This window comes from Mesocricetus auratus, unplaced genomic scaffold (genome assembly GCF_017639785.1).
Source record: "Mesocricetus auratus isolate SY011 unplaced genomic scaffold, BCM_Maur_2.0 Super-Scaffold_15014, whole genome shotgun sequence".
Taxonomy (NCBI): Eukaryota; Metazoa; Chordata; class Mammalia; order Rodentia; family Cricetidae; genus Mesocricetus; species Mesocricetus auratus.
In genome coordinates, this window is record NW_024429186.1 from 18,239,180 (window position 1) to 18,266,283 (window position 27,104).

Here is a 27,104-nt window from a genome sequence, read left to right on the forward strand (position 1 = left end):
TTTTGGTCGTATTCACCTGTCATTCCCCCCCCTAATTTCTTCTAGAGCCACTCCCTCATTTTTTAATAACCCATGGAGTCCAATTTGTGCTGTCCATGTACTCTTGGGTGTGGCACTGCCTTCTAGAATGGAGTGACCTGCCAGAGCCACACCCTTACAGGAAACTGACTTTCCCTCCCCAGAAGTTATCAACTGTCAGTAGTTCCTCAGCTAAGGGTAGGGACTTGGGAACCTTTAAACAGAATATTTTGATAGATACAGTTTTACACTTTTTCATTGGTATGGTATTTTATTCAGGCTTGAAATTCTGTATTTCTAACTCAGGGTGGCTTCTGAGTAATTCTGTGAATCTGGCAACACCATAGAAACCAGACCGTGAGAGTCAACAACATTGTCATGAATTGAAAAAGTTGTAAAGTTGAATGAAGACTTAACCTGTGTGTCATGGTTTCGGTGGGAAGTGTCTCCCAGCTGTTGAAAGCTTGACCTCTGTTGGTGGAGGGTGCTGTTTTGGGAGCCTGTGGAAACACTAGAGGCAGGGTCTGGTTGGAGGAAATGGGCATTGAAAGTCGTGTCTTGCCCTGTCTCCACTTGGCAGCTTCCATGAGATGTGTGGCCTTTGAACGTTGTACCCTGCCCTGGCCTCCTCTTCCTATCTCTGCTTGCCAGCTTCATGAGATGGGCATCTTTGCTCCCCTGTGTCTTCCCTGCCCCCATCAATGTGTTAAGCCTTATCTGAGGTCCACAGTAACAAAGCCAACCAACTGAAGACTGAAACTGAGACCAAATTAATCCTCCATTGTAAGTTGTTTTACTTTACCCAATAGGCCCAAAGATGCTGTAAGAGAAAGGTAAACCCCAGGTTATGTTCCCACAGAGTAAAGGTTAAATTAGCTATTTTTCCTTGCTGCTCCTCACTGACTGAGGACCCATCCTGGCCCTGCACCTTTGCAACAAAGGCTTCTGCTATTCCCCACCTCATCAAGTGGTACCTCCTCCACACCAAATGAAGTGGTGCCTCACCACCCTCATTTCACACACTCCTTCATGCCTCCTCCCTCCTGCTCCTAAGCTTAGGAAGAGTATGTATCATCATCTCCCAAGCTGACTCCTGGTTTTGGCCACATTGTGACTCTGGATTGGTTCCTGTGGGTCTCCACACTTCATCACCAGTTTCCAGCAGAAATTCAGACTTCAGCCCAGTTTCTTCCTGTTGTGCTCCTGACCTGTCAGCAGCGTTCTCTCTCTCTCTCTCTCTCTCTCTGTCTCTCTGTCTCTCTCTCTCTCTCTCTCTCTCTCTCTCTCTCTCTCTCTCTCTCTCTAACTCTCTCTCTCTCTCTCTCTCTCTCTCTCTCTCTCTCTCTCTCTCTCTCTCATGTGGGCATGCTCTCCTGCTCACCCTTGTGGGTTCATGTGTTCTTGAGACAAGCTTCCACCTTGGGCCACTGTCTCTGTGAGCCTGTTTCTAGGCTGAGTGTCACAACAGAGCCATCTCTTGTTTTCGATGTACCTTCTCTTGACATGCCCACCAAGGTGGGTAATTGGTCTCTGTGTGCTGTTTTAGATGGCTTTGTCTTCTCTGTGCTAGGTACATAGTAGATAGACCTCCAGCAGACATTGCAACCATGCTAAAGCTTAAGTAGTGGATGGCGAGTTGGACCCCAAGACGATATCAGCCATATGCACATTTTTCTACCCTGGTGCTGCAATAGACAATGCAGCCAAGTCTATATCCTAGTCCTGTACACGAAAGTACAGCAAATATGGAGCAATGGGAAAGGCTGTGTTTAGTCTTCTCTGAGAAAGGGTTTCTGGTTTCTCAGGTATGTCTGGGCCCACTCTAAGAAGTCTGCTTCTGGTGGAGTTGAAAAGCCTGCAGTCATTGAACAGTAAGAGATGACTAGATAGCAAGAGCAAAATGGCTTATTTCTCTTCTTGAACCAGTCATCTCTTTGGTTTCCAGAGTAGAATTTTAGAAAGAGAATTAGCTTTTATACTAACATCATGGCTATAATTTTCTGCCAAAAATTATAGTTCCAGTACCATTTCATGATTCTCAGTGGCTAGCTGATATAAGTTCTCTGTCTTCTTTATGGTCACATTAAAATGAGGGCCTGTAGCAGTAGCTCACATTTACTAAGCATTTGCTGTATACCATGTGCTGCATTGGTCACTATCCAAGTCTTTTAATTCATGATACTCATTCCAGGTGAATACTATTGGATTCCCATTTTATAAGTGAGAAAACCGAGGAACAAGGGAATTCATTAGCTACCTCCTGGTCAAACAGCCTGTCAGGAACAGAGCCATCTTTTAACTTCCATCTGACTTGAAGTCCATGGTTTTACCATATACTATGCTTTCATGCATTTATTTTTTAGCACTTTTTTCTACCTGTTTTTATTGTGGTTGTTTGGTGTTTTGTTTTTGTTTGTTTTATTTAGGTTTAGATTTGTGTTACTGGATATTAAACCTAAGGACTCATAGTAGCCAAGGCTTTCCCATTGAGCTATATCCCCAGTCCTGTAATAGTTATTAACTCGTACAACACAGAAATCTTGCTGTAAACTAAAATAATGAAGCTTATCACCATGTGTACTACGTTAAGGTTTTCCATTTCACTGATCTCATTGTTCCTCTCATTAAATTACTGAGGTAAAATCATACACTTGGATTGGATTGTTGCTGCTGCTGTTTTTAATATGACCACAGAATACATTTCTCACTGTTTGTGACTCCCACTTCTCGTGGGCTTGCTTGTCCATGTTGTAATAGCCCATGGGGAAGCAGATTTTTTTCACCCCTGAGAAACCAAGATCTAGTTTCAGACAGTGAGACAGCCCACAGTCACATGGCTCCGGCTGTTGGGTCCTGGCAGATCTCCCTTGTTCCGTTTGGATCTTTAAGGTTGCTCCTCAGCTGGGAAGAAGTGGGGTAGAGGGGGTTAATTCACCTAAGGTTGTTAAGAGTTGTTTAGAGATACAGTTAGAGGATCATTCTAAATTGTACATGGGAGGCGGAGTCTAGCCCAAAGTTACCTCTTCTTTTCACCAGCAAAATATTTGAGATAATAGTGTCCTTTCAAGACTGACTTTCACTGAAGAATAATCCAGTGATTTCCTTTCAGTCCCTGCTTACCCCTGTATTTGTTTGATTGGTTGGCTGGCTGGTTTGTGGGTACGGAGCTGGTGCACATGTGCCCTGGTCTACATGTGGAGATTAAAGAAAAGCTTGTGGGTCCTCTGAGCCCTTTCCCTGGCCGCTCGTCTCTAATATATGGTTCAGTCTCAAAATGTTTCACCAACTTGTTTTCACTCAAATATCTAACCTCATCCTCTGGTTTTTCTAACGTAAGTTTTATCTGTCTGCAGGAGGATCTTAAAAAGTGAGCCTCCGTATCCCCAGGAAATGAGCGCTCTAGCTAAAGACCTGCTTCAGCGCCTTCTAATGAAGGATCCCAAGAAGCGGTTGGGATGTGGCCCCCGGGATGCAGAGGAAATCAAAGAGCATCTCTTCTTTCAGGTGAAATTTAGAAGATGAGTGTACTTAACTCCCTTGGGGTCACTTCCCCCTTTCACCTATACCTTAGTCCCCCAATTATTATAACAGATGCCATTTAGGAAGGACCAGAATTCTACTTGTATAGACTGAAGCAGTAGGAGTGAAGAAGATCATGGTAGCATTACATTTTCTCCATACTGAAGTTCAACCTCTGACACCGAGGGTTCTGTCGGCTACAGAGCTCTGGCTTGAAAATGGAACAGTTGAGTTGCTAAAATATTGCCCCCCTGAAATCTCATGTCTTGATCAGGCTTATCATGTTGTGTTAGGCCACATTCATGGCCATCAAGGGTTGTGTGTGGCCTGCAGGTTGGACATAGCTGGTCAAGTTCTAGGTGGTGGCTTCTGTAGGTGGCTTTGGGGTTTGCTCATGGACTGACGACTTCATGAGCTGTTGTACCAGATTCCACCTTTTGGTCACCAATTCCAGTGCCTCTTCTGTTTCCAGGAAAAAAAAATCTTAGAATATTCTGAACCTGCCTGTTTCTCAGCCAGTATTTGTGGCATAAGTTTCCATTTGCTTTCTTTGCTCTATAACAGTGCTTTTCTTCTGAAAAAGCCAAGTGACAGTATTCCACAGAGCACTAGCACATCTGCCAATTTCATTTGCTCAGTTTATTCCAAAAAAGGCTAACAAATATAATTGGGGGGCACTGCTTAGTAATTTCAGTCTAAATGGTAACCTGGAGTGGCAAGGCCTCATTTCTAAAATTCTAAACATATATCCTCTGAATGACTTCACATATCAACAAGCATGCCCTTAATGTTTAATGGTTTGGAGGATTTATCTGCATTATATGTTTTTTATTTTATAAGCTTTTATATTATCACCAGGACAAATGAACAAAGTATAGCAAACAAAGAAGAAACAATTATTTCAAATAAGCTTTCATAGTGTTATATATTGCTTTTTAAATATAAAAAATCAAGGCTGGGTGTAGCTCTTGCCTGTTGTGCATGAGGACATAGATTTTGTCCTCTGCATGAGGGCTGAGAGGTGTTATCCTCATTGAAAATGAGATCTCTTTACTTCTCTCTGTGGACACAGTATTTATTTTAGTCTACCCAACCATTTTTTTAAACTATTACTATAAAACTTACAAAGTTCAGTAACACTGAGACAAACACATTTAGAATAAAATGAACTTAAGTATTGTGCATTGACTGAGAAATAACACTTTTTGAACAAACATTATATCCTGTTCATATTTTGACTTAAAATTAAAAAAAGAAAAACTAGCAAGTAAGTAAAATTCAAACAAATGTCACCATTGTCTTTTTCTATAACCTTTTTCTTTATTGTTCCCTGTGCTTGTGAATATTGCAGTATGTCTTTAGAACATGGAGGTATTTGTCTTCTTGATAGCTTGGAATAGTAATTTTGATTTATGTAATTGCTTTCATTTTTAAATGACAGGGGTAGGCCAGAAACCTGCTTACAAAGATCTAAATGATCTTTTCTCTGTAATGGTATAGACGTGGGGAGAATCATAATAGCATTCAGTTTTCTATGAATTGAACATTCTTCTGGCAATGATATTTCTTTAAATTACCCTTTACTCTAGAAGTTTGTCATGTGTGTGTGTGTGTGCGCGCGCGCGCACACGCCAAAAGACAACTCCTGGGAGTCAGTTCTTTTCTTCAACAATGTGGGACCTGAGGGTCAAAGTCAGATTGTCATGTTTGGCAGCAAATACCTTTACTGAGCTATTTCACCTGCCCTAGAATTTCCCTTATTCCTATAATAGAAGTCATTTCAGCCACATAGAGGAATGAACTCTAACTAGAGAGTTAAGATTCTGTAAGATTCAATGGAGTGAGTACTATCTAAGGTTTTTTTAATTGACAGTTGGAGCATAAATAAACAACAGAGGGTTGAATTTGAATAATATAAGACATGTCAGTTACGCAGTGTGTATGGGGGGGGGAGACAAAAGGCAGCATCTAAATACTGCTTGGGGTTGAATGAGAAAAGAGCTACTGTGGCAGTGTTATTAAACCTCAGGTATAAGCAGATACTTGACTCTCAGCACTTTTACTTCATAATCTGTCCAGGTGACCTAAAGGAAAATCAGTGGAAGGGAAGAACTTAGTGAGCCCTAGGAAATAGGAGTTAGCATTACATTTACAGAATGTGTTGAAGCCCTTTATAGCAATATTTTATGGCTTTTGGGAGTCGTTGGTTTGTTTTCATTTTGACTCAATTCTTTTCTGCTAAAGCTTAGGACATATTTTTCTTTTTTCCTGTTATCTCTAAGGGTGATCCAGGGAGAACAAGAGTGTTTTGGTGCCCCCTAGAGGACACTGAGATTCCTTTGGTGGGATGTTACAGTTTGAAAATGGGATCCTGCTTGGAAAAAGATATTATTTTTAATCCTCAGTTTGAAATATGCATTCTTACTTTTAATCTCACTTACCAGTAACTAAAGTTTTAGCCAAGTGTGGTGACGCACACCTTTAATCCCAGCACTTTGAAGACAGAGGCAAGCAGATCTCTGATTTCAAGGCCAGCATAGTCTGTCTACATAGAGAAGTGATTCTCAGCCTGTGGGTTACTCGACCCCCAAACCTTTCACCTATCGGAAATCACAGATATTTATATTATGATTCATAACAATAGCAAAATTACAGTTATGAAGTAGCAATGAAGTAATTGTATTGTGTGGGTCACAATATGAGGAACGGTATTAAAGGGTAAGAACATTAGGAAGGGTGAGAACCACCAACACAGAGAGTTTCAGGCCTGCCAGAGCTAGATACCCTGTCTTTAAAAACAAAACTTAATCATGTTTGTTGTTCATAATGTATTTTGACATTTTTTGATTTCTGCTCTATCCCAATCTTCTTTTTTCTGCTTTAGAAAATAAATTGGGATGACTTAGCTGCCAAAAAAGTGCCTGCACCATTTAAACCAGTGATCCGGGATGAGTTAGATGTGAGTAACTTCGCTGAAGAGTTCACAGAAATGGACCCCACCTATTCTCCTGCAGCCCTGCCCCAGAGCTCTGAGAGGCTGTTTCAGGTAACGCTCCAGTGTGTCAGGTGTGCTTCAGAAGAGTCGGCTTTCCCTAGTAAAGTGGTTTTGCTGGCATCTTAAAATCAGGCTCTGTAATCGCTTCAAAATTGAATGCAGAGCTATGCTGAGGTACTGTCCTGAAGCTTACCGTTTGCTAAATAGCAGATCGGTCAGTTTTTATGGGTTTGCTTTTGGGGTTTTTTGTTTGGGTGCTGTTTTGTTTTTTGTTTGTTTTAATGGCATATTTTGTTTGTTCTTTTGAACCACGGTCTCACTGTGTATCCCTGGCTGTTCTGGAGGTCACTATATAAACCAGGCTAGCCTTGTACTTTCAGGAATCCACCTGCTTCTGCTTCCCTGTTGCTGCCATCAAAGGTGTACACCAAAAATCCCAGCCTGTGTTTGTTTTTATGAGTAGATATTCACTTTCTATTTGATAATTCATTTTTGTTGAGGTTCATCTGAAAATTATGGTGATGTTTTATTTTTTACTCTATTCTTATAAAGTATTCAGTGTTATGTGCACCTGTATCTTCAGTGAATAATAAATCATGCATGTTCTCTAATCTTTAAAATCTTAGCATGATGGTGCCAGACATGTAGAGTCTCATCTAGCCTGCAGGAAGCTCTCTGGGTTCATCTCTAGCACTGCATAAAACTGAGTATAGTGGCACACACCTATAATCCCAGCATTCCAGAGTTTCAAAAGTTCACAGTCATCTTCAGCTGCACAGTGAACTGAAGGCCACCCTAGACTAATGGAACCCTGTTTCAGATAAATACACAATATGTTAAACACCTTGGGTTTGTAGAAGGCTTATTTGTATAGAGCAGCAGGGAAAGATGAAGAAGGCTCAGGGAGAGCAATAACTGGTGTGAAGGAGCAAATGTGAGCCGAGTACAATGGCAGGCGCGATGGTTAGTGTTGATGGTCAGCGTGACAAAATCTGCAGTCAGCCGGGGAGTCTTAATAGGGGCTGTCTAGATTTACTTGGTATCTGAGCATGCTATGACAGATTTTCTTTCTTTCTTTTTTAATCTTTTTTATTTATTTGTAGTTTTTCGAAACAGGGTTCCTCTGGGTAGACTTGGCTGTCCTGGAACTCACTTTGTAAGCCAGGTTGGCCTTGAACTCATAGAGATCTGCCTGTCTCTGCCTCCCAAGTGCTGGGGATAAAGGTGTGAGCCACCACTGCCCAGCAGAGAGATTTTCTTCATTGGGTAAACTGAAGTGGGAAGACACACCTTGAACTTGGGCGGAACATGGGTAGGTCCTGTTCTGAATGAAAAGGAGAAAGGATGCCGAACACAGCATTCATTGTTCTCTGCCTCCTGACTCTGAGTGCAATGTGGCCAGCTGTCTGCAGCTCTTGTCACTGACTTCCCTGCAGTGATGGACTGTAACCTGGAACTGTGAGCTAGAAGAAGCCATTTAGTTTTAGTTTGTGGGTGTGGGTGGGTGCATGTGTGTGCAGGTGCCCAGGGAGGCCATAGGAATTGTTGGATCTCCTGGGGATGAAGTTACAAGTTGTGGGCTGCCTGATATGGATGCTGGAACCTGAACTCAAGTCCTCTGAAAGAGTAGTATACACTTTTAATTACCGAGTCATCTCTTCACTCCTCATTTGTTTGTTTGTTTGTTTCAGAGTGTTTTATCACAACAATATGTGTGTGAAAATTTTATAATAGAACACATTGCTTTGTATCTCTAAAAATCTAAGGAATTTTCCCTTAGGGAAGTTCCTTTATCTGATAAGATACTGTGTCTATTGAACTGTGTCATAGCTCTACTTCTCTGAGCACTGTGCCATCCAGAGTGTGACTCTTGCTTACTTACCCATGTCACTGGAGTACATGGCCAACCATGTGTAGATGTTTGTTGGCAAACTAGTAAGTGTTGTTGCAGAGTAGCCGTCCATCATTTATCACTGGCTTATTCTCTCATTCTCTCATTCTCTCATTCTCCCATGGGGCTTATTATTTTTCTTAAACTTAAATTTTAAGTTCATTTATTGTAAAAACACAGAATGCAAATCTAATATTTGCTAAATTAGAAATAAACCTTAATGAAACTTGTTACTTTTCTTTTATGAAACAGTACTTGGACCACTTTATGTGTGGTATAGACTGTATCTTTTTTGAGGTCAGTTGAATTTATAAATCAATATTGTCAGTGCAAAAAAATTACAGGCTTGCATCAGATTTGGGGGGCTAAATAGGGAGGAAGTCTTTCTACCTTTAGTTTTGAATTGACCTAGTTCTACCAGAAGATGGCATTGTCTCCTCTGAAAAGCATTTTTTCTGTTGAGTTAATGCTATATTTCAAGTGAAAGTAAAATTATCTCATCTGACCATTTTTTCTATGAGAAGAAATCATCACAGTTTAGACTGTCTAACTGTGAACTACAAATCTTTGTTCTTTACCATTCCTCCTCTTTTAGGGTTATTCCTTTGTTGCTCCTTCTATCCTCTTCAAGCGGAACGCAGCTGTCATAGATCCTCTTCAGTTCCACATGGGAGTTGAACGTCCTGGAGTAACAAATGTTGCCAGGAGTGCAATGATGAAGGTATATAGGTGTGGTTGCCTCAGTGATATATTTGTGGCTTGTATGAATGTTTAAATACTAATCGATGTTCTTAAGTCCAGTAAAGTTAGTCGATTATCACTGAACTGAAAGGCAGTTTTAGAAAATGAGTAAGTAGGTGGAAATATCAGTGTCTTCTCTAGAGGATTGTTAACATCAAGTTGAATGAGCTCCTTTTTACAGTGATAGAGTCCAGTATATCTTGAACAAATATATACATGAATATATAAATATAATAAATGAATTTTAATGATTCAGTATATTACATTAAAATTTGCTGAGGATTTATTTCATGCTAATTTACAGCTTTACATATCTTTTTGTGTATTGCTATTAATCTCTTATTAAATTAAATGATACTGATTTCTTATCAGGACTCACCTTTCTATCAACACTATGACCTAGATCTGAGGGACAAACCTTTGGGAGAAGGAAGTTTTTCGATTTGTCGAAAGTGCGTACACAAAAAAAGTAACCAAGCATTTGCCGTCAAAATAATCAGCAAAAGGTATGGCCAGTCCTAGTGATTCTTAAGTATTTATACCACTCAGTGAGTTCTGTAAATTAAGATTATGGAGAAGGAAATCAACTGTATATTGTGAGGCCTTTTACACACAGGCTTAACCATTTACCTTATTAGCTGACCCCAAATCTAGCATTAGGATTATATCAATTTTGGATATAAATCATAATCTGTTGTGTTTTCATGGGAGAATTTTCTTGTAGTGATGATATATCTAACCAGATTTACAGACTTCTTTTAGTTAAATATTTGAAATACTTTTCTCCAAAATTATTTAGCCCCTGGTAAATAATTAAGAACACAAAGCAAGCCAGCTAACTGTTCTGGCCATGGATTATTACCTTCATGATTGTTTAATATTGCTAAATTGTCAGGCAAGAAGCGCATCCATTTCTTTGTATGACTAGTTCTTTTCTGACTCAGAGGGAAAATTTTCTTTTAAAAAAAAAGTTTGACTTTCCTGGTGGGTGGTATGATTCATTACTTCTGTGGAAATCTCATTTTGAGACTTTGACAAAGGTAGTCTGTATACCCTGTAAATAAAAACAATTAGGGATGGGATCCACTGGTAGAGACATGTAGATGTTAACTGTTTGGTTTTGCAGGATGGAAGCCAATACTCAGAAAGAAATAACAGCCCTGAAACTCTGTGAAGGACACCCCAATATTGTGAAGCTACATGAAGTGTTTCACGATCAGGTATTTCGCAGGCTTCCTCAATCCGTGCCCATGTACTAGTTCATATACAGGGTTCAATTTCTCACCAGTTATATTGGTACAGCAAAATGAGAATCAGCAACATTTAATATCGCCCAGTCACTAAGAAGGAGAGAAACTGGCACACACTGACTGTCTCACCTCAGCCTCAGGTCATCCTTCCACTGTGGTGGTATATTATCTATGATTTATTAAGGCTTACCTAAGGATTCAGAAAGCAAAGCCAGCCCTAAGCTATAGAGATCAGGCAGTGGTGGAACACACCTTTAATCCCAGGACTCAGAATTAAGATGTAGATGGAGCTCAGCTAGTTCAAGGCTACACTGAGCTACACGAAATATATCCAGTTCTAAAGAGAAACAACTCACACAAAGATGATCTCAGTACTTGGGATCACACTCCTTTAATCTCAGGACTCATGAGAGATATTTAAAACAGGAAGAGGGTCTCAGAGCTGGCATTCATTCTTCAGCCACATTGAGGATTGGAAGGCATTGAGTCTCTAGCCATGTTGAGGAGAGCATAGCAGTATGAGTGAATCTGAGGAGCAGTGAAGTCTGGAGCAGTCTGAGGATCCGCCCTTTGGTCTGAGTTGAGGTAGAGGTAATAGCTAATAGTGGGTTGTTTTGCTTCTCTGATCTTCAGCTTGAAACTCGAATCCCAGTATCAGTCTCTGGGTCTTTTATTTTTTTCCTGTTACATTCCACTTCCACTTTCTTCTATTTATTGTTGGCATATTAACATGGCGGATGCCTGAGGGGCAAGAGCTCAATGTGCTACTGTCACAGATTGCAGTGTGCTTAGTGTGAGTGCTGCTGCCACCCACCATCACTTCATCGGTGTGATTTTAAGCCTTCAACATTCTTTTCATGTCTAGCACTAAACAGTCTCTTTTTTTATTGTAATTTATTTTTAAGTTTAAATTTAGATTAGAAACAAGGTTGCTTCACAAGTCAGTTCCAGGTCCCTCTCCCTTTCCCTCCCCTCCTCCCGTGCCCTTCCCCCAACCCCCCCCAATATCCCCTCATTTCCCCAGGGAGGGTGAGGCCCTCCATGGGGGTGTCCATTGTCTGTCATTTCATCCAGGGCAGGTCCTAGACCCTCCCCCAAGAGTTCAGGGTGAGAGTGCACCTCACATTGTTGGATGGGAGTCCAAAGTCCGTGTGTATACTCGGGATGAATACTGATCTACTGCCCAAGACTCAATAGATTACCTAGGCCTCCTCACTGACACCCCCAGTCAGGGGGGTCTTGATCAGTCCCATGCTGGATTCCCAGGCTGACGCCTGGGATTCAAGAGTTAACCTTTGTCAGGTCAGCTGCCAAACAGTCTCTTAAGCCCAGTTGTTGCAAGCTAAAAGACAAATGGGAAGCAGAAGACAAAGATGCTCCCTTGCATCTTGTTCCAGGTGGCAACATCTGCTCAGCCTCCAGGACAGGTCCTTCTGTGTTCTCTTCTGCCCTTAGTTCTGCTTTCCGACAAAGTCTCACATGGAATCTTGTCACTTGGACATGGGAGAGTCTCACTGTGACAGGTCCATAGCATCCATCTCTCAGTTTCCTCCATTGCTCCATTTCAGTATTATTTTCCCTGACACTGGACAGGCATCACAGCCTTCTTAGGACAGCATTAAGGCACAAATGCCTAAACTAGTCCTGATGGATGTTTTGCTCTGATTTTATCAACAAAGGATCTGAGTCCTAAAGGTCATGAGACTTGTACCAGGGTCACAATCAGTGAAAATCTAGTAGAGAGAACATGTCCCAGGCACTCATCATTGTGTTGCTGTGACACTCTTGACTAGAATAGCTGGGACCTGGTTCTGAGTACCACAGCTAAGAGTGACTCATCATGGTGCTATCAGGTGGCAGCAGGAATACATTGTAAATACAGGTTTTGCTGCCAGTTATGCAGTATGTGGTCCAGGCACAAACCTAGAAAACAAAAGTCAGAAGGTCAGTAACAGTTTCACAGTTTGTTGATGGTGAGGCTGGTATCTGAGCCCCACCCATCCAACTTCAGAACCCAACAAACTTTTAATTACTTTGCTCTGCTATCTTAGAGGAGGCAAAACCAGCCTTTTATGTCAAGTAATAAGCATCTAAAATGGGTATCATCTTCTCCCTCTACTTGTTCTCATGAAAATGGATGCTTTTGAACTCTGAGAATGCTTTCCTTGCCACTCCATTGCCTACTCAGATTCTCACGGGAACAGTGAGTCCCCTGTCCATTGCAGTGCACAGTAAAAGACAGTGTTCTGTTGATGCAAATACAGAGAAACTGATGGATGACCCCAGACATCCCCACCTGTAGTTTGGCGTCTATGACCCTCACTGTCTCAGTCCAAACATTTGATCTTCAATCTTCTGACTAATGTCTTATCTCAAGAATTACATCCCTAGTTTTTTAATCTATGTTACCAGTTGATTGTTGGCAATTTTTAACGATTCAAGAGTCACCAGGATAGAAGTTTTTTTAAGATACAATGTTATATGTACTGGTATAAATATAATAATAATTCTGCTATGCACTTATTGAAATATGTGTTTAGTTTTTCCCAAAATAATGATATGGTTAATCCTCATTTCTGTACGGTCCTATTTTCAATTAGTGGTGGGTCTTCAGCCTTTGGCTGTACAGGAATGCAGCTCATTTTGTGGGCCATGATCTGTTTTACATCCTCTGTGTTCCTAATTGCTGCTATAACCACAAACTTAATATGCTCACTCTTTAAACAATGAATGGAGATAACAAGTCCCAAATTAGCCTTACTGATTTACAGTCAAGGAGCAGACAAGGCTGGCTGCCTCTGGAGGCTGAGGAACAACTTGTATACTTTACTCCTAGCTGCTGGAGACCACTTGTTTTCTTTGGTTTGTTGTCCTTCGATGCAGTACTCCAGTCTCTTGCTTCCATAGATTAGTCTCATACCTTACATGCTGATGAATAATTCAGGGTAATCATCCCATGTCAAGAATCTTGATCATAGGGACTGGAGAGATGACCCAGTGGCTAAGAGCACTGGCTGCCCTTCCAGAGGCTCTGGTTTGAATCCTGAGAACCCATGTAGTCCTATAGGGTCCAGTGCCCTCTGTTGGTGTGCAGACACACATACAGACAAACATTTATTTTATTTATATATAAAGAATCTTAATCTAGTGTCATCCATTTGCCTGAAAATCTCAGGATTCCATTGTTTTTTTTTTTTTCTGCTGAGTAGGACTCCATTGTGTAAATGTACCACATTTTCTCTATCCACTCTTCGGTTGAGGGGCATATAGGTTGCTTCCAAGTTCTGGCTATTACAAATAATGCTGCTATGCACATAGAGGAACAGACATCCTTGTTGTATGAATGGGCATCTTTTGGATATATGCCTAAGAGTGGAGTTGCTGGGTCTTGTGGTAGGTTTATTCCAATTTTTCTGAGGAATCTCCATACTGATTTCCAAAGTGGCTGAACAAGTTGGCATTCCCACCATCAATGGAGGAGTGTTCCCCTTTCACCACATCCTCTCCAGCATAAATTGTCGTTGGTGTTTTTGATTTTAGCCATTCTGACAGGAGTGAGGTGGTATCTCAGAGTTGCTTTGATTTTCATTTCCCAGATGGCTAAGAAACTATCCTGAGTGAGGTAACACAGTCACAAAAAGAGAAACATGGCATGTACTCTCTCATATATGGATTTTAGACATAGATCTGGGGAATGCCAGCCTACAATCCCATGGCCAGAGAGTCTGGGAAACAGAACCTTCATTCAGTGGCTGATGGAAGAAGAGGCAGACTCCCACGGCTAAGCACTGAGCTGAACTCAAGAAAGCCAGTAACAGAGAGGGAAGACTGATGACCAAAGGGATTAAGACTGGGCTGGTTTAACCCCCAGAAACAGCTGACCTGACAAGGGTTAACTCTTGAATCCCAGGCTGATGCCTGGGAATCCAGCATGGGACTGATCAAGACCCCCTGACTGGGGGTGTCATTGAGGAGGCCTAGGTAATCTATTGAGCCTTGGGCAGTAGATCAGTATTCATCCCAAGTATACACATGGACTTTGGACTTCCATCCAACAATGTGAGATGCACTCTCACCCTGAACTCTTGGGGGAGGGTCTGGGCCTTGCCCTGAATGAAATGACAGACTGTGGACACCCCCATGGAGGGCCTCACCCTCCCTGGGGAAATGAGGGAATATTGGGGTGGTTGGGGGGAGGGCACGGGAGGAGGGGAGGGAAACGGAGAGGGACCTGGAACTGACTTGTGAAGCAACCTTGTTAGTAATCTAAATTTAAACTTAAAAATAAATAATAATAATAATAATAATAATAATAATAATAAAAGAATCTTAATCTTCTGGATTTGGTGGCATACAATCCCAGGACTCAGGAAGCAAAGACAGTTCAAGTCCTGTCCTGTCTACATAGTGAGGCCCTGTCTCAAAAACATAAAACAACAGTAATTACATCTACAAAGTTCCTTTTGCATTCTAAGATAAAAAACGCAGGTTTAAAAATTGAGATATTGCTATCTAGAGGACCATTATTCAAGATGTAGCTTTTCTTATTACCTACATTTTATTGATAAGGAAAGGTCCTAGAATTTATAAAGGTAAAACTAATTCTGAAGATCACTTTTGATAGCTACTGTGCTGTTTTCTTCATAGAGATAATGCAAAGCATAGTAAATATATAACAAACTACTGAATCAAGATAATGCCAGTAGAGTTGTTTTAAATGAAACATACACAGTAAGTTACAAATAATTGCAATGAGTATCTGCAGGAATCCTATAATTAATCATTGAGCCCTGAAATTATCAAACAAAGCAAATTTTCAGTTAGATGAGTGTCAGCAGTTGCATGTAACACTAGTTAGTGATTCTCTGGATCATTTCCCATAGATTATCAGATTATTGTCAGCTCAATTCATGTTTTTAAAATGAAAATATAAAAACTCAAGAGAGAAGATTAGAATAGAGTCTAAATAAAAGGAAATTAATTAAAAGATTGAAGATTTTGCTGAAATACTTGTAGCTTTTTTATTACTAAAATGGAGTTCTAAAAAGCTACATCATCAGCCGGGCGGTGGTGGTGCACGCCTTTAATCACAGCACTCGGGAGGCAGAGGCAGGTGGATCTCTGTGAGTTTGAGGCCAGGCTGGATCGACAGCCTCCAAAACAATACAGAGAAACCCTGTCTCGTAAAAACAAAAAACAAAACAAAACAAAAAAAGCTACATCATCCTCTAGCTCTTTGTTCTAAGTACAGTGACTGTTGTTGGTTGTTTAAGCAAGGATTATTTAAATGTACTGATCAGTAAATACTCTGTACAGAAATACCTTTCAGAAAGGCCCCATGCTCTTCTTTTCTAGCTTCATACATTTCTCGTGATGGAACTTCTGAATGGGGGAGAGCTGTTGGAGCGCATCAAGAAGAAGAAGCACTTCAGTGAGACTGAAGCCAGCTACATCATGCGGAAGCTTGTCTCAGCTGTGAGCCACATGCATGATGTTGGAGTAGTGCACAGAGATCTGAAACCTGAGGTATGACAGTGGGGGCCCCGCAGTTGGACCCGCTGCCATTATCAGCTGCCCTCCTGTAGTTGTCAGGCAGCAGGAGGGCCCTTTTCTCTAGTGCCAGTAAGTAAACACTGGAAGATGTTTCTCAGGTTGGGTTTTTTTTTTTCTTTCTCTTTTCTGTGTCAGTCTAAAATAAGTCTGTCCTCTTTTTTTTCCCTCTTGCCAGCTGATCATCTTGGGGTTATATTTGTAAGTGTGAGAGCCTTTTATGGGAAAAATACTTCATGCAACAGTTGTATACTAAAAATAGCAATGGAAAATTTTGCAGCAAAAAATAATAGCCCTTCTGTATGTATTCTATCTTGGGGAGTTTGTTCGTTTGATGATGTATTTTGAAACCTATTTTTCACATTTTTAAATCAAATTGACATCTCCTAAATAGTAATGTAGGTAATTCTATTTTGCATTGTTACATGTGAAGAATTAGTAAAACTGTCCACTGTATGTGTGTCTGTCTGCTCGTACAGTATGGTATTTATAGACCTGAAGAACAGTGCAGAGCATCAGCTGTTTGCATTTCTTTCAGAAGGTTAATGAAGAAGGTTTTAACTCAGAATGATCCCTTTTTGGTATCAAAAATAGGAAAATCGCCCCCTTTTTAGAAACAAGTAATAATAAAACTTTAAAAACAAAAACCAATAACTTTTAAAAAAAAGCATTTAATCATTCTTTACTGTACGAGAAATTATACATATTTCTGATCTAAAATAGAACATTATTTTAGTACCCTTGTGATTGTAATATATTTTCAAGTCTATTTAAAATATTAAAGAGTTTGATATTCCTTTTGTATTAAACCAGAAAGAATAATTCTGTAAAAGCAATTTTGTCTTGTACTTAAATTATTAAAAGATGTTTTTAAAGTGGAAATATATGCATGCAGATACATAGTTATCTCTCTGTATCTGTGGAGGATTGGTCCCTGCACTTCCTTCAGACATAAAAATCCAGGAATGCTCAGTGTCTTACATAACATTGTATGATATTTTCATACAACCTACAAGTATCCTTTTCTATACTTTAAATCCTCTCTTTAGATTGCTTACACTATCTAATTTGATATAAATACTATGTAAATGGTTATTATACTGCATATTTTAGGGAATAATGACAAAAACAAAAAAATCTTTATATTTTCTAGACAATTGTTTTGTGAGTTTGGGGCGTTTTGTTTGTTTGTTGTTTTATAAGGTTTAAATTCATAGTTGATTAAACCCATAACTATGGTCCTCAGGAATACAGAAGGCTGGTTCCAATTGTCTTATTCCTTTAATGGAGTTAAATTTCTGTACTTTCCATTACTGTTATTCACATTGCTAGTAATTAATCAAAAGTGACTTGTTTCTTATGAACTTGCAACTATGATAGCTCCCCCTCTGCTTCCTTCATCATAGTTCTCACTCTCCTACGTAACACCCACTGAAAACATGGTGCTCTGTGCCTCGGAGATTAGCTGTCTATTTTTAAATGCGAAAGCACACCACTTAAATGTTTGCTTGATAGACAAGGAACAAGCATGTAGCTTTTTAATGGAAAAGATCTGTTCCATGACTGTATAGAACTCATTTTCACATGTTTTATTCTTTGATAACTGGCCATCTGTCATCTCATGAGTCTCAAATGAGGCACATGTCCTCTGCAGCAGAATTTAAATTTGTCTTCTACTTTCCTGATAAAAAAGATACTTCTGTAGCTTGAAATGAAGCAAAATTGTTGGATTATACAGAATGTTCCACCACCATTTTATTCTTAAACTAGATTTTAGGAAAGTAAAAATGTACCTTTGAACTAACATTTTCCTAACCATAGCTCTCACTTTGACTTTTAAATGGCAGAGTATATTATTTCCAAACTAAAAGTTTAATCTCTTTCCCATGCAGCATTTAGATCTGACTATTTTTGGTAGATGGTTAAATGACATTCCTTCCTTGCATAGACATATCTCTTAAGTTCTAGGTGAGAATCAGACAAATTTAGAAGCTGGCTGACATTCTTAGGCTGCTTTGTAGTCTTCATATTGATCCTCTGAAAAGCTTATGAAAAGTTCTCTAAATGATAGTATTTCTAGGCAGAAATTGAAATGAGGATCGAAGTAGATCGATGGTTATTCCCTACCGTTCCTGACCATGTTTGCACCCCGTGTAGAGCTGTCCTGACACATGGGGGCGAGAGGTAGGACATAAGCAATGCGCTCTCAGTTTACATGTTCTGTAATATGATGAATGGCCTGCAGTCATCAGATGAAAGTGAATGCCCCATCCCCTCATTTCATCCAAGAAGTGAGACCACGGAAGTCCTTCACTAGCCTTGGTGGGGTAAACTTACCATGTCCAGAGTCTTGGCAGGCAGGCCCTGTGGAGATGGAGCTAGATGTGCTTCTCCAAGATGTATAGCACACGCCCTGGCTCTGAAGAGACCCTTAGGTATTACTGCTGAAGGACAGACATCTCTGCAGAGACCCTTAGCTAATACTGCCGAAGGACAGACATCTCTCAAGCAAACACCGGTGAGCTTTGACTTCTGCTGTCCAAAATAGAGGTCTGGGCATTCATTGTATGACAGAAAATTTAAGAAAACTGTTCAAATTTTTTTACTTCCTCCATTTTCATTGTCTCTTTGTTTTTTTACGTTAACTTTAAGGGTTTTTACTGTTTATAATTTCATAAGTACTATTTACATCATTTACACTCACCTTCTCCCCACTCCAGCTACCATGTCCCCTTCACTCCCTCTTTGAGATTGAATAATCTGGCAGGGGCCATCAATTGACTGTAGCTCTTCGTCTGGGACTGGGGCTTTGTGAGATTTCCCTCATCTACCCTGAAATATCCACTGGTGGCATCACTGCAGGTCTTGTTTAGGCAGTGGTTTCCAACCTGCCTAACCATCCTCTTTTTATCAGTAAAACATTATGAAATGTTCTTTATTTCAGCTAGGTGAGCAAGATATGATTTTTCCAGAACTGGAATCCTTTAATCACTATAAGAGCATAAACAACATGTCTTAAAAACAAAATAATCAGAATGCAAAGTCAAAATTATTGAAGGAAATGAGTATAACTCCAGTGAATACATAAATGATAAAAAAACGAAAAGTCTTCTTGTTCACATGGAGAAAATCTGGATAGATCAAACCCACCACGGCATTCCCTTAGCTAGCCCAGAAGCAAGGCCTTAACTCATAAATTCTGTAAAGGCTGCAAGACGTGAGAAAACTGTAGAAGAGAAGTTTAAAGTTAGCTAGTAGAGTTGGCTCCTAAAGTTTATAGAAGTAAATATACTCTGCCTGGGTGCTTAAGTGGACCAACAGAGCCTGAATGACAGCCTTTGTGCTTACATCAGGGTTTACTGAGCATTTGTAGGTTCACCATTAAGACCAACTGCTCAGAGAAGGACCCATTTCAAAACCCAGTACATTGCTAATGAGCAATGTACTGGGTCACCCAGGAGCTCTGCTGAAAAGGTGCATGAAACGAATGCGTGCCAACACAATACCCATTTGGCAGCCCCTATATCAAATAGTTATTTAGCACTCAAGTCTTACTATTTAAGACATACACTTAAAGTTATACTACTATAGATCATAAATCTTCTGATGGATCTGAGCAAAATGCCCAAATGAAAGGAAGAGTCATATGTCCCTCACTTTAAAAGAAATGATAAAGTTCATTGGGGAAGGCAGATAGAAAAGACAGAAAGCAGAGGCACAAGATGTCTTGCCTTTGGCCCTTGATATCTGCCAGTTTATAGGGATAGTACTTGGCCTAATTGCATCAATGTGTCTCAGAGAATAGATTGGCCTGAGGAAAGGAGAGAGATGGGAGGCATCTGTCCCATGGTAGTGTCAGCACATATGCTAATTGATTAAATTCACCATCATGCATGCAATTCATGGTCCCTAAAGCAATGACAACAGTAGTAGTAATAGCAAAGATTACTGGTTACTGTAGCTGGAGAAATGGCACAATAATTAAGAGCATTTGCTGCTCTTCCAGAGGACCCAGATTCAATTCCCAGCATCCGCATGGTGGCTCACAGCCTTTAGTAACTACAGCTTCAGAGGAACCAACCCCTCCTTCTAGCTTCTGAAGGCACCAGGCACAGATACTCGTGCAAGCAAAAAATTCATATATATAAACATAAAACAAAAATAATCTAAATAAATCTAATCTTTAATTATTGAAGATTACTGGTCACAGATCTTCACATAAGTGTGATAGTCATGAAAAGCATATTGTGAAAAGTAACCAGATCTGACAGATATAGAATAAGCATGGCCTGTTGGGAACGGCGTTGAAAGATATCCTTAGCACAGACCCATAGACTGTTTTTAAAAAGACAGCCTAGTAAAATGAGTTACACTTGTGTTTACCTATGCCACGCCCTAGGAACAGCATCATTAATGAAGTGGAGAGAGCCCTCTCCCTTACACATTTTTGATCTGAAAGGGACCAGAACATTCAGCTAAAACATAGAGACGATAAGTGCCCTAAAGGAAAAGTAAATCATGATAGGAGAAAACGGGGGCAACTGGAACTTGAGTTTGGTGCGATGGTTAGGGCAGCCTCTGTAAATGAAGAGTAAGTGTACAGGAGTCAGGAATGTAGGATGCTAGAGGGTGGGAGACAAACCCAGACAGAGGTTGTACCTAAATCTATTGATATTTTAACTACCTCCTGCAGCCCCGCCGCCTGTGGCCTAACAGGTCTTCTGGTCCTGCTGCACTGCTCCTGCCTAATGTAGTTCCAAATCAAGTCTATCATTCTATTTACCAGTAAAGACTTCAGAGTCGGATGTTGGGGGAAAAATCTGCTAGCTCAGAGAGGCCCGAGAAGCAAACAGTTAACCTTCCTTTTTGGCTGGAGACCCAGCAAGACAGATTCTCTCCAGCCATCCTAAAAAAAAAAAAAAAAAAGACCGCAAAGCTCCTAAGTCCCTCCCTACTTCTACTTCTTCCTCTGCATCTCTCTGTCTTCCTTACTTCTCCATACTCTCCTTGGATAATTTTTGTAAACTAGTTGTTGACTCCGCCCCCTGATCCAAGATTAGTTTTATTAACACGGTCGGTCTTGGAGTTCACAGTACAATCAAATATCCCACAACAGTGATGTCATTGGGAAGTATTTGACACAACACTGTAAAAACTGAAGTGATACAAAACAGTATAAAAAAGAGGTCAGTGATAAGCACCAGAGTGTCCCATGAGACTGTATGCTTGAGTCAAATACCAGAATACACGGTCAATGTTCCATGGGTAGATTAGCTGATCTCCTGCCATTTCAATGAGAATCTAACCCTGAGTGTTGGCGCCTTACAGAACCTATTGTTCACTGATGAAAACGACAATTTGGAAATTAAAGTAATTGACTTTGGGTTTGCACGCCTCAAGCCACCTGACAACCAGCCCCTCAAGACCCCATGCTTTACCCTTCACTATGCCGCACCAGAGCTCTTGACACACAATGGCTATGACGAGTCCTGCGACCTGTGGAGTTTGGGTGTCATCTTGGTGAGTTTGTCCTGACAGTCTCTAAACTTGGTCAGCTCTTTGGTGGCTTTAACTCTCTCTCACTGCTATTTTTCTTAAATCCATGAGAAAGCTGAATGCACTGGCTTCTTTTCTGTATAACCAGTGGAGGGCCCAATACATATTTCTACTTCTTAAAGCCAGCAATAGAAACAAATGTACAATTTAGTTATTGGAAAATTTAAGTTGCTGTGGTTCATATAAAGTATACATTGTTGTTCTGAAAGAAGCAAGTGTTGTGCATATACTATGTTATATATAATGTGAAAATAGTGACTCCTTACTAAAAGCATATTCTCCGAAATTCCACACTAAAGATGTAAATAAATAAAATCGTTTAGGATAAATTGACAAGTTTAACAGATACAACAGAAATATTTATAGTACCTTACAGTGATATTGGGAGCATGCTCTTCACAAAGCATGCATGATGAGAAGCCTCCATATGAGCATGTTAGGGAGGAACATACAGACACTGCAGAAAGATACAACTGAAAACCACATCTTGCCAGTCAAAGATGATGCTGTGATGCTCTCCCGTGTTCCCTCGCTGCATGGATGTGGATTTCTAAGTCTGCCTTTGATTGCACATGCATACATGTGTAGGGTGGCTATTTAATTTTTTTAAATCAATGTGTTATATCTGTAGTTTTAGTCTCCAAAATTTATTGAACCATTTCTTTGATACTGAGCAATTAGTATTTCCTCCTTTTTCACTAATTATAAGCAGTAAGAATGAATCTTCATATATACAATTGCACTTGTCTCACAGTTTCCGTAGAATTCCCAGGAGGGTACACATATTTTATTTTAACATAGATGACTAGATTTTCTTCTGTCAGGCTTACCAGGCTCAGTACTGAACTGCTCATGAGCACACTGAATGTCATCGATTTTAACCTTCAGGTGTACCTCACTGTCCATAAGATTTGCAGGCATTTCTTTGATGAGTATCCAGTCTGAACATCTTTTCATACAAGTGAACATTCATGTTTTTGTGTCATGAATTGCCATGTATGAGTTTGCATGTTTTCTGCTAGGCAGTTTTTTTTAATTAAAGCTCTAATAAAGATTCTTAACCCTTGTCTGCCATCAATAATTAGAAATGTTTCTCTGTCTTATCTTTTGTTTATAGTAAATAGGATTTTGATTTTATTTTTAGAGAAGTTTGAGTAGAGAAGTATTCTCTTTTTTAATTTCTATGTGGTAAGATATCAGTCTTTTCTTCATGGTGTGTGCATTTGGTGTCACATTGTCACTACCCTTGCCCTCACTCAGGATTACAAAAATAATCTCTAAACTTCCTCTAGAATCACTCTGTCTTATTTTTGTATGTCAATCTGTGCTCCATCTGGGGTTTATTTTGGTGTCAGTTTGTTTTCTCCCAGGGGCTAACCACTTGTCCCTGAATGATGGCTCTTTGTTTTTAAGCCTTGTATGGCTTTCATCTGAGCAATTTATCACTTCAAACTAAACTTACATATTTAGGGATAAGAATGTTTAATAAAAGTAAACGAGCAACTTTTGTAGGTCACAGAGTTTTAAGGACTTAAATTGATGGCATTTTCATTAGTAGCGATGTCCTTAAAATGTAAATAAAAATAAAAAATATGTAAATAAAAAGGCTTTCACTTTTCATACTTCCTTTTTCATTATTGTGCTTTAAATTTAGGCCCAGTGTGACCATCAAGCTCTTTTAAGGTTTCAGAGTCTCAGCCATGCAAAGAAATGTAGTCAAGCTCCTAATTATTTCATAACTATTGCCTTTCTGGAAAGACAAGGATGGAAGCCCTCTGCCTGTTAGATCTAATGGTCAAATGTTTAAGAAAACAGAATAAAAATCAGGTTAATGGTGGCATAGAGCATAGTCACAGTGTCCAGACTGTGGGCACTGCTGTTGTACCGAGTAACAATTTTTTTTCAGTAAAGAATTTATAAGAAAAAAATGTCATGACTTGGTGGCTTATGCCCATAATCCCAGCACTCAGAAGGCTGAGGTAGCAGGGCTTTCAAGTTCTAGGTCAGCCTGAGCTGCAGTTGAAATGCTATCTCAGCAAACAATGCAAGGTGAAGTGCAAACCCACCCATTAGAGACCCTTCAGGAACAGTATTTGTGTATTACTCGAATCCTGATTCCAGAAAAATCTAATTCTAAATACAATTGTATAGATATAATTATAGTATATCCTCATGTATATAATACAGTGTGGAAAATGTGGACATTGATTAGATACTGAATACTACGAAGAATGACTGCTAAGTTTTTAGGAGTGGAAACTGTGTCAGATTGTGGTTTGTTAAAGTCTTGCCTTTTGCAGAAACAAGAGACAACAGTTACAAAAGAAAATGAACAAAATCAGTACCTGCATTAAAAGATTCAAAAAGTTTTTTTCATTTTCTCAAATAAATGAATGTGTCTCAGACGTCTAGCTCCTAATTTATCCTGCAGCAAGCATTACAAACACCAAGTTTATTGGGAGTTCTGTTTTACCTTGGAATTAGATACTCCTCCTTCATCTCTCATTTAATAAATAGGAATGTAAAATAAAAATAAATTGTATTACCTTTATTGAATCAAATAAATGACTCCAAGGAAAGCATCCTTTGTGGTTTGATTGTAATCTAGTATACACTGTGCAGTCATTGTTTGAAATGCACGGACCTTAATTAAAGTAGAACTTGCACAGCATGTCAGTCTGCTTGTGTGCTATGTCATAATGCTGCAAACTGAGTGAAACAACAGAAACTTACTTCCTCATCGTTTGGGGGCCAGAGAGTCCAAGACCACGGTGTTAGGATTAGTGTCTGGTGTAGACCCTCCTGCTGGGCTACAGCTGGCTCCCTGCTTGGTCTCTCCTCACTTAGCCTTTGCATGGCACAGGCTTACATAGCACAGTATATATAAAAACAATGGACAGGACCTATAGCATGCCTATGAAGTAGCACATGATTCCATCTAAAACATTTTATTCTTGCCTTCTGTCTTTCTTTATTCCCAGATCTTTACTCCTATTTTTTTAACTAGAGAATATAAGAGAATACTGTGAATGTCTAAGATTTTGCTGCATTTGCCTTTTATGATCCCCGCGTGTATGATCCCTGTCCATGCGTGTATACAAATGTAAAACATGTTGACACAAACTCGTGTGTGTGTGTGTGTGTGTGTGTGTGTGTGTGTACAATCATACAATCATAGTTATATGAAGGTGGGCTTTAAATGATGCTGTGACTTGCTTGTAATCTGGCATATTACTCCTTTTGCAGCATGGTGTCTCCTTGTGGCCTCTCCCTGCCCCTTCTCCCCAGAATTCTCCTCGTCTCACAGCCTCGCCTATACTTCCTGTCTGGCTATTGGCCAATCAGTGTTTTATTCATCAACCAATAAGAGAAACGTATATACAGGACACCCCCATCATCTATATCATCTGATTTTTTTTTTTTGCTATAGTGCTTTCTTTTTTCTTTTCTTTTTTTTTTTTTCTTTCCTTTCTTTCTTTTTTGGTTTTTCAAGACAGGGTGTCTCTGTATTGTTTTGGAGGCTGTCCTAGAACTCGCTCTGTAGACCAGGCTGGCCTTGAACTCACAGAGATCCTTCTGCCTCTGCTTCCCGAGTGCTGGGATTAAAGGCGTGTGTCACCAACACCTGGCTGCTATAGTGCTTTCAACCAAAGACAGAAAATCATTCTTGATAGAATTTGATGGCTAGATATTAAACAGAAATCATAAGATCTCATCCCCCGTTGATGTTGGGCTCCTATAAAGTTATAAACATAATTTTCAATTTATCATTCTTGATAGGATTTGATGGCTAGATATTAAACAGAAATCATAAGATCTCATCCCCCGTTGATGTTGGGCTCCTATAAAGTTATAAACATTATTTTCAATTTATCATTCTTGATAGAATTTGATGGCTAGATATTAAACAGAAATCATAAGATCTCATCCCCCGTTGATGTTGGGCTCCCATAAAGTTATAAACATAATTTTCAATTTTGATGTCATAAAAGCCAGGTTACTTCACTTTACAAGTCTTTGAAATGTGTGGGTTATTCTGGTGATACAGTCAGTCTTTTTGAGCCAGTAATGCTTACTGAGGTATCAGATAAATCATGCTCTTGGAGTTAACTCAGAATACTAGCTTATTGGCATGGCTTGATAGCGCTTTTTGCAGCCATTCTGATTTTCTGCTTTCTTTTTCCATGGCAGTATACAATGCTGTCAGGGCAGGTACCATTCCAGTCTCATGACAGAAGCTTAACGTGCACCAGTGCAGTAGAAATCATGAAGAAAATTAAAAAGGGAGATTTCTCCTTCGAAGGGGAAGCATGGAAGAATGTATCCCAAGAGGCTAAAGATCTGATTCAAGGTGAGACTCAAGAGATCTGGTACTCTGTATCACATGTAGTGACTAAGTAGAATCATGCCCAGTACGCAAGTCTACGTCTGCTAATTATTCCAGAAACACACGAGTGTTCTCAAAGTCTTGCTAAGTGGCTTGTTTTCTCTTTTCTGGAACTTTCCCTTTGTAAGCTCATCCCCATTCCCAGCATGATAACCTCATGGCTCCCGCTGGATTGTCAGCCTAACAGATCCAAAACAAACCTCATCTTTTCCCATGCTCCCCCACAAACACATTCTACTTTCATCTCTTGTCTTTTGAATGATGGCGCCACCCTGAAGCCAGACCACAGAGACAGAAGCCTTGGCGTCACCTTGACTGCCTGCTTTCCAGGCACGTAGTTCTGCAACTCCATGAGTTGCCTGGTTCCCTCCTTTCTATCCATAGGTTGCTGCCATCATTTCTCTGCCAGTGGCCTACAACACCCTTTAAACCCACCCCACATAACTTTCCTGCCAATCCTGTACCAACAGAAGGACAAAGATCATTATACTTTTTCTTGGTGCTGGGTGGGTGGGGGATCCTGTGAAGACTGTCAGCTTTGCATCTAACTCCTCAGGCTGGCCTTCAAAACCAGCTTTCAGGTCCTGGCTGGCCTGCCTCTCCTTCCTCATCACCCTGTCTCTGCTGTTGTTGAGTTCCTTCTGGAATTCCTCCAATGGGCCAAGCGTAACACATGCCCTCTTAATCCTTGCAGCACCTCCCAGTCTAGCGCCTCCTCTCATCACGTGGGGCTCATGTCCTAGGAGCCCTGTAGGCTAAGCACATTTCCTGCATTTAGCTGTGCCTTACGCATTGCTACTGCACTGGTCCCCTCAGGTTAGAATAGCTGTCTTGGTCTCTGTGTCTCCTGCTCTCTCCTTTTTGAGTGTCTGTCCCTGAGTCTCCAGTGCCTTACCACATCCCTTATCCTAGAAGATGGCTGGGGAGTGAGTGTTTGAGTTATCTGGAACTTGCTAAGTCACAGTGGAGTCTTTTGAGGGTGCTTGTCTCCTGCTTGAAAAGCCAGGTAGCATATGTACAGCCTCATAGACATAGGCTCTTGTGGCCTTTTCTTAAATTACAGTGTCCTTCAGCAGCATTTGTAGGAGGTAAAGGCCTGTTAAAACCATCATGGCACAAGAACATAATTGACCTTTATATACGAGACTGGTTGTTAAACTGTGTTTCAAGTAGAAAATTCTAAAATTAAAATGCCTT

At 40.1% G+C, this 27,104-nt stretch overlaps 1 protein-coding gene across 4 annotated transcripts in view; it reads left to right on the forward strand.

Annotated features, from left to right (window-relative positions):
* Rps6ka5 (ribosomal protein S6 kinase A5) overlaps positions 1 to 27,104 on the forward strand; it is a 151,935-nt gene that overhangs the window by 122,482 nt on the left and 2,349 nt on the right. For all 4 annotated transcript variants that reach the window (XM_005068407.4, XM_040742627.1, XM_040742628.1 and 1 more), the window contains 8 exons: positions 3,372 to 3,522; positions 6,422 to 6,583; positions 9,019 to 9,144; positions 9,537 to 9,670; positions 10,291 to 10,384; positions 15,770 to 15,940; positions 21,293 to 21,484; positions 25,712 to 25,871. In XM_005068407.4, coding sequence (XP_005068464.1) covers positions 3,372 to 3,522; positions 6,422 to 6,583; positions 9,019 to 9,144; positions 9,537 to 9,670; positions 10,291 to 10,384; positions 15,770 to 15,940; positions 21,293 to 21,484; positions 25,712 to 25,871 — 1,190 coding nt within the window. The remainder of the gene's footprint in view (positions 1 to 3,371; positions 3,523 to 6,421; positions 6,584 to 9,018; positions 9,145 to 9,536; positions 9,671 to 10,290; positions 10,385 to 15,769; positions 15,941 to 21,292; positions 21,485 to 25,711; positions 25,872 to 27,104) is intronic.